The following is a 12,473-nucleotide window of genomic DNA, read 5'->3' as shown; positions in this document are numbered from 1 at the left end:
TAGTTGATTCGTACCTTACCTAACTAGGTTAGTTCGTCAAATAACTTTTGTTAAGAAATACGATAATAGCAAAGAACTGATTTCTTTTCTTTTTTTTCTTTACTACATACACATACACACACACACACACACACACACACACACACACGAGCGCGCGCGCGACTATATTTATAAAGTATGAGATAATAAAAGGATATTGGAATAAATTTCGACGAAGCCGATTTTTTCTTTGAAAATTAAAATATTGAATGAAAAGTCGTTGTTTTTGTTCGTAAATTGTTTATACGTTGGACGAAAAACGAATCGTTACATAATATGTTGTCACGCTGTGTTTCAATTTTAGAGTGTGTCGTAATTCCTGCGAATTCGCAATCTTTATGTATTTATATTTAAACATAAATATTTGAATGTTAATGTAACATTTAAATGTGAACTTTACTGCGATTTGCCTGCATAAAGGAAAAATAATCAGGCGAATTTATGAAAGAATTAAATGGGTTTTTAAATTCTTTTAATTGTAATTGTGTGTAATTGATGACGATTGCTTTTCGCTTGGTGTGTGAATAAGCTTGATAAGCAAATTCTAAAATCATACTCCGATTACATGATCGACATAATGATATTAATACATCGTATAAATATAATTTTATAATCTTTTTTATGCCGATATTATGACATTGTTAGTCGTAATTATTGTTTTGATAACATTATTGAAAGATTGCAAAATGAAGAGATGTATCATATTTTATATCTATGTCTGTGTAATGGAATATAAGATATATCTCACATCTATCCTATTTCGAAATGATTGATGCTTTTTGGTCTGTTTCGATACTTTTATAAATTATAGCTAAAAGAGAATTAATTCCTATTTTTTTTAAATGTATATATGTAATTAAATACATAATTGTATCATTTTCTTACTTTAAAAATGGCAACTTAAAAAATTAAATTTTCCAGAAAAGGAGACAACTATTTTTCAAATTGATAGAAAATTATTGACTAATTAAATAATATACAACAAAAAGATGTATTAATATACATTTTACTTACTTTGTATCTTATGACATTTTTGTCATTTTTATTTCAACAACTCTTATAAAAAACGTTTTTTTAGCTGTGATGATTTTTTAAAATCTTTTTAAGTTGCGCCGATTTTCTATAAAGTTAATTTATTTTTGATGAAATAAGATGATGTTTATTTAATTCATCATTTATAGTAATAACTCAAAAATAACGTTTTTTTTTTAGTTGTGTCATTTTGTATCTTTTCTTTTTCTTGTATAATATGTATTTCTTTTTGTACAAGAAAAATAATAAAAAAAAGGAATTGAAAAATAAGAGAGATAATTTTTATATTTTTTTTATAAATAAAAAAGTAAAATTTAAGAAAATAAGAAAAAATTATCATATAAATAGAATACAAAATATAATTGCTAATCAAAATCGTGTACACAAATGTCTACTAATATCTAAATATTAGGCAATGCTATTGAATTTTTTATGTAATACCTACTAATGCTCATTAATACCTTAATAATCTCCTAATATCCTAACAATGCCTCTTAATACTTTAGAATTAGCTTACTAAACCTACTAATGCTTTAATAATGCTTTACAGTATCTAATAATGTATAATAATGCTTCATACCGCTTATTATGATACACAATATTATAACTAGTATAGTAAAATTATATAGTATATTTATACATTTTTCATGAATTATGCTTACTTGAAGTTACGCATAATTTTGTAATAGTTAGCGAGATATTAATTTCTAAAAATTGTCGAATAAGCTGATAAAATAAAATCGACGCAAAAAACAACTTTAAGATTTCAGAATTCTTTATGAAATATCTCAAAGGTGTTTTTTAAAGAAGTCTTAAAGGTATCTTAAAAGTTATTTCATACATCGAATTTAGATATTCTATCCATTAGGTAACTAAAAAAAAGATTACGAAAATTGCAAAATGATGGAGGACTTATTGACTCAGTTTAATCTGCCCTATTTACACACGAGCACTTTGTCAAAACTTATCAGACATCCTGTATTGCAATCCTTTTTTTCGAATTGATTAGATGATAATATGAAAGTCGGAAGTTGATATATCACAAAGCAAAAATTGAAAATTATTGATAGAAAAGATACTTTGCTCGCAAAACTTCAAATCGAAATAACTTGCATAATTTGTAAAAATAATTTTGTTATATCATACTATTTAGAGCTCGCTACAACTTTTATTATATCATATTATTTATTTTATTTGCAAAAATTATGCATATTCCTCCGTTTTCTAATATGGATAATTTTTCCAAATCTGTGCTCAGAATAGAGTTTAATTAGATACTATATTTATTGGGTTTATCTCTGCTAGTTTACGAGATTAAAAGGGATGGCCACTTATTTAGGGATACTCTGTATATGTAATATATATAGTACGAAAATGTCTAATAATTATTATCATAAAATGGTTGCAATTATTAATTATAATTAATTATAATTATAATAATTACGTTAGTCTAATAACAATAACTAGAATAGAATAAAATTTATTATATTTCAGTATATACAGCCAAGAAAGGAACTTGGTTTACATATAAAACTTAATTCATTCACACTTCCATACCTGATCCGCATGCTATCACACATATAATAATAATAATTATAATTGTAGTCATTTTTGGTTGCCAACTACATATATTTGTTGATTGAACTATACATATAGTTATTATTGCTAACATTATGACAGTAATATAATCATAATATAGTATGGGAACATGTAATTATAATTACAATATTACAAACATACAAAATTATTTTCAAATATGTATCTATATATACATATATATATACATATACATATAGTTAAATTTTAGACTTGCTTAACAAAATCATTATTTCTGTATACTAGTTTTTCTTTGCATATCTGCGTGACGGAAAGTTCTCGATAATTTTTTTATAACGATATGCAGATGTAATGCCGAACTTGATTTACAGAATTATTTGTGCATCTCGAGATCGCGGATTTTAGCCAATATCTTCAAATTTACTGCTTAAATAAGAAAAATTCTTAGCTAGTTCATAAATGATTATGTTTGGAGTTATTCGATTTTTATCCTGATTTTTGTAATCGCGCATCTTTATTCGTTTCTGTCACTCTGGATTTAAATATTTAGGCTCACTTATCTACGGGAAATCGCATAATGAGATAGATAAAGAGATTATCTTGATAAAAAAATATAGAGAAAGATTCAAACTGGAGGAATTTCTTATTCAACAATCCGATATCTCTAAAAAATAACGAGGAGAACATCAGTTTCGAAGAATACGAAACACGAAACATCGGTTTCAAGATTTAAAAATGTAAATTTTTTGCGGAATAATAATAAATATGATATATTTATGTTGTTAAACATCTTAAACTACTGTGAAAAATTTATTGTGAAAAATATCTCGTTTCTCAAGATTTAAAATTTAATTGGCGTATATAGATTGTAGACTTTGACGAGTTGATGTGAGATGTTTTTGCTCGTAATGAACGAAAATATATTATCGGTCGACATTATAAGCGGAACGTAATTTGCAGAACTTAATATGTGTCATCAGGTATGATAATAAACTCATGAATGTATTATTCAACAGGCCTAGCATGTCTCAGGGTACGGTGATGATCCAAGCGCAAAGTCGGTTTCACGAGAAGGACTTTACCGTTGCGACTCCTGAAGAATTTGTCCATCGCTTCGGAGGTACCAAAGTTATCAACAAGGTATAAGCATTTGCTTCATCCGTTGCTTCAGTTAAAAATGAGAAAACTATTAAGATTTGTTGCAGATCTTTATGTTACTTGAATTATTGTTTTAGGTGTTGATTGCCAATAATGGTATCGCAGCAGTTAAATGTATGCGATCGATTCGACGCTGGTCATATGAGATGTTCAAAAACGAGAGAGCTGTACGTTTCGTGGTGATGGTCACTCCGGAAGATTTGAAGGCGAACGCGGAGTATATCAAAATGGCAGACCAGTACGTGCCTGTACCGGGTGGGACCAACAACAATAATTACGCTAACGTGGAACTTATCGTCGATATTGCAATACGTACTCAAGTTCAAGCAGTTTGGGCCGGATGGGGTCATGCTTCAGAAAATCCTAAACTTCCGGAACTACTCCATAAAAATAACATCTGCTTTATTGGTATAAATAACATTTAAAAAATCGAATTGACGAATTAAAGAAATTAAAGAAAACCAAAGATACGCACAATTTGCGTTTTTCCTGCTATTATTTTATCGATATTATTGATGAGAATAAAGAATTAATTATCGTGACAACTGTCCAACAGAATTTCAATATTTGCGTATTTTTGTGCCGATTTTATATTATATTTCTACATTTTTCGGTAGGACCGTCCGAAAAAGCTATGTGGGCTCTGGGTGATAAGATTGCATCTAGCATAGTCGCTCAAACTGCAGATGTACCAACACTCCCCTGGTCAGGATCGGAATTGACAGCGCAATATAGCGGGAAAAAAATCAAGATATCATCGGAACTTTTCAAAAAAGGATGTGTTGCCACCGTAGAAGAGTGTCTAGCAGCAGCTAACAAGATTGGCTTTCCGGTTATGGTGAAGGCAAGCGAAGGTGGTGGTGGTAAAGGAATAAGAAAAGTAGAAAACGCCGAGGAATTGCCCGCTTTATTTAGGTAAAACCCTAAAGTTCTGCCTAAAAAAAAGGACTTTTACTACATATGTAGCACTGTGTAATACATTTTTATCGCAAGGATTTCTAACGTTTAGGCAAGTGCAGATTGAAATACCTGGCTCACCAATATTTATTATGAAATTAGCCAAATGCGCACGTCACTTGGAAGTGCAATTACTGGCTGACAATTATGGTAACGCAATATCATTGTTTGGACGCGACTGCTCTATCCAGAGGAGACATCAAAAAATCATCGAGGAAGCACCTGCCGTGATTGCCAAGCCAGAGATTTTCGAAGAAATGGAAAAAGTAAATATCATAATAATTTTATCCTCGACAATGTGTTATTGATTGTTTACTATCGAACAATAGGCCGCTGTAAGATTAGCAAAAATGGTGGGATACATTAGCGCGGGGACCGTCGAGTATTTGTACGATACAGCTGGCAGGTATTATTTCTTGGAGTTGAATCCTCGTCTTCAAGTGGAGCATCCTTGTACTGAGATGGTATCGGATGTGAATCTGCCGGCCGCCCAACTACAGATAGCAATGGGCTTACCATTGCACCACATTAAAGATATACGTCTTTTATATGGTGAAAGTCCTTGGGGCGATAATCCAATTGATTTCGACCAGCCTCGTCACAAACCTCAACCGTGGGGCCACGTTATCGCAGCCAGAATTACCAGCGAAAATCCTGACGAAGGTAAGATAGTTTCCTACCGCAAAAGATTTAATTTTTTTTAGAAATATAACTCACTTGAATTTTTTAGGTTTCAAGCCGAGTTCCGGTACAGTGCAAGAGTTGAATTTTCGATCATCCAAAAATGTTTGGGGCTATTTCTCAGTTGGAGCTTCAGGAGGACTTCACGAATTCGCGGATTCTCAATTTGGCCATTGTTTTTCGTGGGGTGAGGACCGTAATCAAGCTAGAGAGAATTTAGTCGTGGCTCTAAAAGAACTGAGCATCAGAGGCGATTTTAGGACAACGGTTGAGTATCTTATCACATTATTGGAGACTGAATCCTTTCTACAGAATAATATAGATACTGCTTGGCTCGATTTACTGATCGCCGAACGCGTTCGAAGCGACAAACCAGATATTATATTGGCTGTTACGTGTGGAGCACTTCATATTGCCGATAGAGCGATCACAGCGGCTTTTACTGGTTTTCAAACTGCCTTAGAAAAAGGCCAAATACAGGCTAGCAATGATTTAGATAACGTTATTGATGTAAGTTCCTGTCCTATTAATGTTATTTGAATAATACTGCAAGATGTATTTTTTCGAATTGCCTTATTGATTTTGAGGTATATGTTATGGACTATTTTTATTTTTTTTTACTACATTATGTATTGCAGGTAGAGCTTATTAACGACGGATACAAATATAAAGTACAAGCTGCTAAATCTGGTCCCAATACTTATTTCCTCGTGATGAATGGCTCCTACAAAGAAATTGAAATCCATCGCATGTCGGACGGAGGATTGCTGTTTTCACTAGATGGTGCCAGTTTTACGACTTATATGCGTGAAGAGGTGGATCGTTATAGGATCGTAATTGGAAATCAGACATGTATTTTTGAGAAAGATAATGATCCGTCCTTATTGAGATCACCGTCGGCCGGCAAGTTAATTAATTTCTTGGTCGAAGACGGGGGTCACGTTGGCCCTGGTCAGGCATACGCCGAAATTGAAGTAATGAAAATGGTCATGACTGTTACCGCCAGCGAGACAGGAAGTGTTTTTTATGTAAAGAGACCTGGCGCTATATTAGAAGCCGGCACATTAATCGCGCATCTCGAATTGGATGATCCGTCGTTGGTGACAAAAGCGCAAGAATATACAAGGCAATTTCCTGCGGCGGTAGCATCGGCTATACCGGAAAAACTGAATCATCTTCACACCAAGTATCGAAATGCTTTGGAAAATACTTTAGCTGGCTACTGCTTACCCGATCCATACCATTTGCCACGTTTACGTGAGCTAATCGAAAAGTTCATGTTCTCGTTACGCGATCCTAACTTGCCGTTGTTGGAATTGCAGGAGGTGATTGCGACGATATCCGGCAGGATCCCTGTCTCGGTTGAGAAAAAAATTCGTAAATTGATGTCTTTGTACGAGCGAAATATCACGTCGATCTTAGCTCAATTTCCAAGTCAACAGATCGCTGCTGTAATTGATGGACACGCGGCGACTTTGTCTAAAAGAGCCGAGCGAGACGTGTTCTTCCTGACTACTCAAGCTATCGTGCAATTGGTACAAAGATACCGGAACGGTATACGCGGTCGAATGAAGACCGCCGTGCATGAACTTCTCCGACAATATTACACGGTTGAAAGCCAATTCCAACAAGGTCATTATGATAAGTGTGTCTCCGCACTGATAGAAAAATACAAGGATGACGTAACCACTGTGACTGGTATGATCTTCAGTCACAACCAAGTGACGAAAAAGAACGTCCTAGTTACTATGTTGATTGATCATCTGTGGGCTAACGAACCCGGTCTCACGGATGAGCTATCGAGCACGCTGACGGAATTAACTAGTCTGAATCGTACGGAGCACAGCCGCGTTGCATTGAGAGCTAGACAGGTGTTAATCGCTGCCCATCAACCTGCATATGAGCTTAGACATAATCAGATGGAATCTATATTTCTTTCTGCGGTGGATATGTATGGGCACGATTTCCATCCAGAAAATCTGCAGAAACTCATTCTCTCGGAAACGTCCATCTTCGACATACTTCACGACTTTTTCTATCATTCCAATCGCGCGGTATGCAACGCAGCCTTGGAAGTCTACGTACGACGAGCTTATATCAGTTATGAACTGACGTGTTTACAACACTTAGAGCTATCTGGCGAGATCCCGTTGGTATATTTCCAATTCGTTTTACCCAGCAATCATCCTAATCGTCAGAATCAATCTCTGGTGGACCACAGAGCTGGCGCGATGGCGGCCTTTCAGGATCTCGATCACTTTAACCAGTATGTGGACGAGATTTTGGATCTATTGGAGGATCTATCTAGTCCCACACCGGTAGTGTGTCCGAAATTGTTGGAGGCGGTGGAAGCCGCCGGGAGCGAATCGAGACATAGTACATCGATCAATGTCTCTTTGAGTGCGGCTGAGACGACAACCACGACGACAGCGACAACTACTAATGACAAATCCGCAGAGCCAATTCACATATTAAGCATCGCAGTCAAAGAGAATGGCACCGAGGATGACGCCACTATGGCCAGAATGTTTGGAGATTGGTGTGCGAACAACAAAGATGAGTTAATATCCCGTGGCATCCGAAGAGTTACGTTCGCCGCACTCAAGAAAAGGCAGTTCCCCAAATTTTTCACCTTCCGTCAACGAGAGGGCTTCGTCGAGGACAGAATCTACCGGCATCTCGAGCCCGGTTGCGCCTTTCAATTGGAATTGAATCGTATGCGAACATACGATCTCGAGGCACTTCCAACATCCAATCAAAAGATGCATTTGTACCTCGGGCAAGCCAAGGTTGCAAAGGGTCAACAAGTTACGGATTATCGCTTCTTCATTCGCTCGATCATACGACATTCCGATCTCATCACGAAAGAGGCTAGTTTCGATTATCTTCATAATGAAGGCGAGCGTGTTTTGCTCGAGGCCATGGACGAGCTGGAAGTTGCGTTCTCGCATCCTCTTGCTAAACGTACCGAGTGCAATCATATTTTCTTGAACTTTGTACCCACAGTCATCATGGATCCTAGCAGAATAGAGGAGAGTGTGACGAGCATGGTGCTACGATATGGTCCAAGATTATGGAAACTGCACGTCCGACAGGCAGAGATAAAGATGACTATTCGACCCGCACCAGGGAAACCGACCTCCAACGTACGTCTCTGTATCGCCAATGATAGTGGATACAGCATCGACTTGCACTTGTACACGGAAGCTACCGACTCCAAGACGGGTATTATTCGCTTCGAGTCTTATCCGTCTACTACAGCAAACGGGACCAATTGGAGGCCAGGTCTTATGCATGGACTACCGATCTCCACGCCATATCTGACCAAAGATTATCTCCAAGCGAAGAGATTTCAGGCGCAGAGCGCCGGCACGACTTACGTATACGATTTACCAGATATGTTCCGGCAACAACTCGAGAAATTATGGCAGAGATACGTTGAGGAGACACCGCCGAGCGAGCAAAATCCGATTACGATTCCTAATCCAGTGATGGATATCGTGGAGTTAGTATTAGAGGGGGAACAATTGGTCGAACAGAAGCGCCTGCCGGGCGAGAACGACGTTGGCATGATCGCGTGGCAGTTGACTCTGTATACTCCGGAGTATCCATTCGGCAGGGATATTATACTTATTGCCAATGATTTAACGTACATGATAGGCTCATTCGGGACGCGCGAGGATCTTGTGTTTTGTAGAGCTTCCGAGAGAGCGAGACAACTTGGGTGTCCACGTATATACTTTTCTGCCAATTCTGGAGCACGTCTTGGTCTAGCCGAAGAGGTGAAGGCTCTTTTCAAGATCGCATGGGAAGACGAGAACGAGCCGGAGAAGGGTTTCAAATACATATATCTCACGCCGGATGATTACGCGCGCTTGGCGCCCCTCAACTCGGTGAAGGCATCTCTAATTGAGGATCCTGCAGGAGAATCACGTTACAAGATCACAGACATCATCGGCAAGGATGATAATCTAGGGGTAGAGAATTTAAAGTATGCTGGCCTAATCGCGGGAGAAACGTCAAAAGCATACAATGAAACTATCACAATCTCTATAGTGTCATGCCGTGCGATCGGTATCGGCGCCTATCTGGTTCGTCTCGGTCAAAGAATAATTCAGATTGAAAATTCACATATTATTTTAACCGGTTATAGAGCATTAAATACTGTGCTGGGTCGCGAGGTTTATGCTAGTAACAATCAACTGGGCGGTACACAGATTATGCACAACAATGGAGTGTCTCATGCGACTGACGATCGGGACTTGGACGGAGTGGCGACTGTTCTGAAGTGGCTAAGTTATTTTCCTAAAAATAAAGGTGCCTCGTTGCCGATACTGTCACCCATCATGGATCCAATCGACCGAGAGATCGGTTACGTGCCTACAAAAGCAGCTTATGATCCGAGATGGATGTTGGAGGGCAGAAATTGTATCGAGTCGAACGTCTGGGAAAGTGGCTTCTTCGACCGAGGCTCGTGGCATGTGAGTTCTTTCTATCTTTCGATTTTAAAGCAATTCTAATGAAAATTTTTCTTATTAAAATCTTTGTGTAATTTTAAATTTTATATAAATTCCAAAATTTTTTAGAACTTTTATATAATTTTTAAAAATTCTTATTTTTATTAAGAAACTCAGCAGTATTGTTAACTTACTTTTGTGTTGTAACTGTAATAAAATAGGAAATAATGAGACCATGGGCGCAAACAGTAGTAACGGGACGAGCTAGACTCGGTGGCATACCGTGTGGCATTATCGCTGTCGAAACGAGGACTGTCGAGCTGCATTTGCCAGCTGACCCTGCCAATTTAGATTCGGAGGCTAAAACTATATCTCAAGCAGGACAAGTTTGGTTTCCAGATAGCGCGTACAAAACTGCTCAAGCTATTCAAGATTTCGGAAAAGAGGAATTGCCGCTATTTATCTTTGCTAATTGGAGAGGCTTCTCTGGCGGTATGAAAGGTAAACTTATCTTCGATTATCAATCATTGCTCAATCATTATCTCAATTTCACTAACTACTTTAATTCATTATATCGTACTTACAGACATGTATGAACAGATCGTCAAGTTTGGCGCGTACATCGTAGACGGATTACGGCAATATTGCAAGCCGATATTTGTTTACATTCCACCGAACGGAGAACTTAGGGGTGGCGCTTGGGCAGTCGTTGATCCTATGATAAATCCTCGTTTTATGGAGATGTTTGCTGACAATAATAGTAGAGGTGGCATCTTGGAACCTGATGGTATTGTAGAAATCAAATTCCGTAACAAGGACATCGTGAAGACTATGCATAGAGTTGATCTCGTTATAATAAAATTAAAAGTACGTAAACGCGATTCCTTATCTTTTTATATCAATCTTGATATTACATTTATATAACGTTTATGTAATTGTGTATGTTTCTAAAGGAAAAATTAACAATAGTAAACACAGCGGAGGAACGCGCCGAGATCGAAGCGCAAATTCGCAAGCGCGAACAGATTTTGGAGCCAATTTATCGTCAAGTCGCTGTTTATTTCGCTGATTTGCACGATACGCCGGAGAGAATGTTCGAAAAGAATACAATTCAGGAGATAATACCATGGAAAAAAGCGCGTCAGCTATTTTATTGGCGATTACGACGGCGACTTTTTGAAGAGGAAATTAAGACTGAAATTCTATCAACGCAGCCTAGTTTCGACGTCAGACAAGTGGAAGCGATGCTTCGACGTTGGTTCATCGAAGACAAGGGAGCAACGGAGTCATATTTGTGGGATCAAGACGAAGCTGCAGCTTGTTGGTTGGAAGCTCAATGTAAAACCGATGATAGTGTGGTATCGCGCAATATAACGTGTGTGAAGAGAGACGCGGTAGTAACGCGAATCAAGGAAGCTTTGGAAATCTGTCCGGAAATAAGATTGAACGCAGTGCTGGAAATTGCGCACAGATTGCAACCAGCTGAACGAGCAGAGTTGCAAAGAACTTTATCGCAGTTAGAGACTGCAGGACAGGAGCATCACAAGGACTCAGGCGTTTCATCCTGAGTGCATTTCGCGTAAACGTACCTGCTCCATGTTATGTATTCATTCCAACTTATTAACATTTAAACGCACATCAATAGTACAATTCATCTTCAAAGACATATATAATTATTCATATTAATGCAAATCTCTTCTGGTATCAAGGAGAACTGAATAGATACTTCGAATAAATAATGTTTCATAAAACCTAAATTTTTCAAATATTGATTGGAACAATCATTTCTTTTTAACATTAAATGTCGAGGTATTTCGACGATTTAAATTTCGATTTTATTTAAATTAAGTTTTATTTAAAAATTGATGATATAAGAAATTCAAAGTACACTAGAAGAAATAGTGTTTGATTAATTTATTAAATGATTTTTTTAAATCTTTTTAATGCAAAGCGCTTCATATATTCGAAGATATTTAAGAAAAATAAAAAAAACGCGTCAATGCCATTCTGACTACTTACAGATTATAATTGTATATGGGAAATCAAGAAGATTTATACTTAAGATATCGGACGTTCGCTCCTTGAAATTTTGATTGTTCTCGTAGAAGAATTTGCTAGATTTTTTGTAGTCTATTGAACTTTCAGAAATTGAACATTTTTATATTCGACTGTAAATATGAAAATTTGTATTGCAGTAAATTAACATGAACGTTAACAACAATCAAGAGCTAATAATTTATAACAGCATGTCTTGGAGCGCGCGCATGTGTATCTTAATTTTAAATATTCCACAATCTTTTGATTAATATTTGATTAGCAAGATTCACCAGTTTGGGACAGCCTGTATCATATATCTAAAAGAATAGGTTAATTTATTAAATGTGTGATATTCTGTATATAATTATATACATACACGTGCGCGCACAAATATATAAAGTGTATATTTTTCAAAGAAAAACGTTGTGGGAAACTTTAACATTATGGACAATATGCCGCATTTAAATAACATAATCTCACGATAGATGTGAAAATGTACATTTTATGTCCTTTTTTCTTCATGTTAATTTCTTTTCTCTGCGTTTTATGGAAGAT

At 36.6% G+C, this 12,473-nt stretch overlaps 1 protein-coding gene across 1 annotated transcript in view; it reads left to right on the top strand.

Annotated features, from left to right (window-relative positions):
* LOC105620152 (acetyl-CoA carboxylase) overlaps positions 1 to 11,449 on the top strand; it is a 17,740-nt gene extending 6,291 nt beyond the window's left edge. Inside the window, 10 exon segments of the mRNA XM_012201659.1 lie at positions 3,645 to 3,768; positions 3,864 to 4,194; positions 4,404 to 4,701; positions 4,796 to 5,009; positions 5,073 to 5,406; positions 5,474 to 5,934; positions 6,063 to 9,905; positions 10,103 to 10,382; positions 10,468 to 10,748; positions 10,835 to 11,449. Coding sequence (XP_012057049.1) covers positions 3,645 to 3,768; positions 3,864 to 4,194; positions 4,404 to 4,701; positions 4,796 to 5,009; positions 5,073 to 5,406; positions 5,474 to 5,934; positions 6,063 to 9,905; positions 10,103 to 10,382; positions 10,468 to 10,748; positions 10,835 to 11,449 — 6,781 coding nt within the window.
* The last annotated feature ends 1,024 nt before the right edge of the window (positions 11,450 to 12,473 follow it).

This window comes from Atta cephalotes (assembly GCF_000143395.1).
Source record: "Atta cephalotes unplaced genomic scaffold scaffold00024, whole genome shotgun sequence".
Classification (NCBI taxonomy): Eukaryota; Metazoa; Arthropoda; class Insecta; order Hymenoptera; family Formicidae; genus Atta; species Atta cephalotes.
This window is presented reverse-complemented; position numbering and strand designations above follow the sequence as displayed.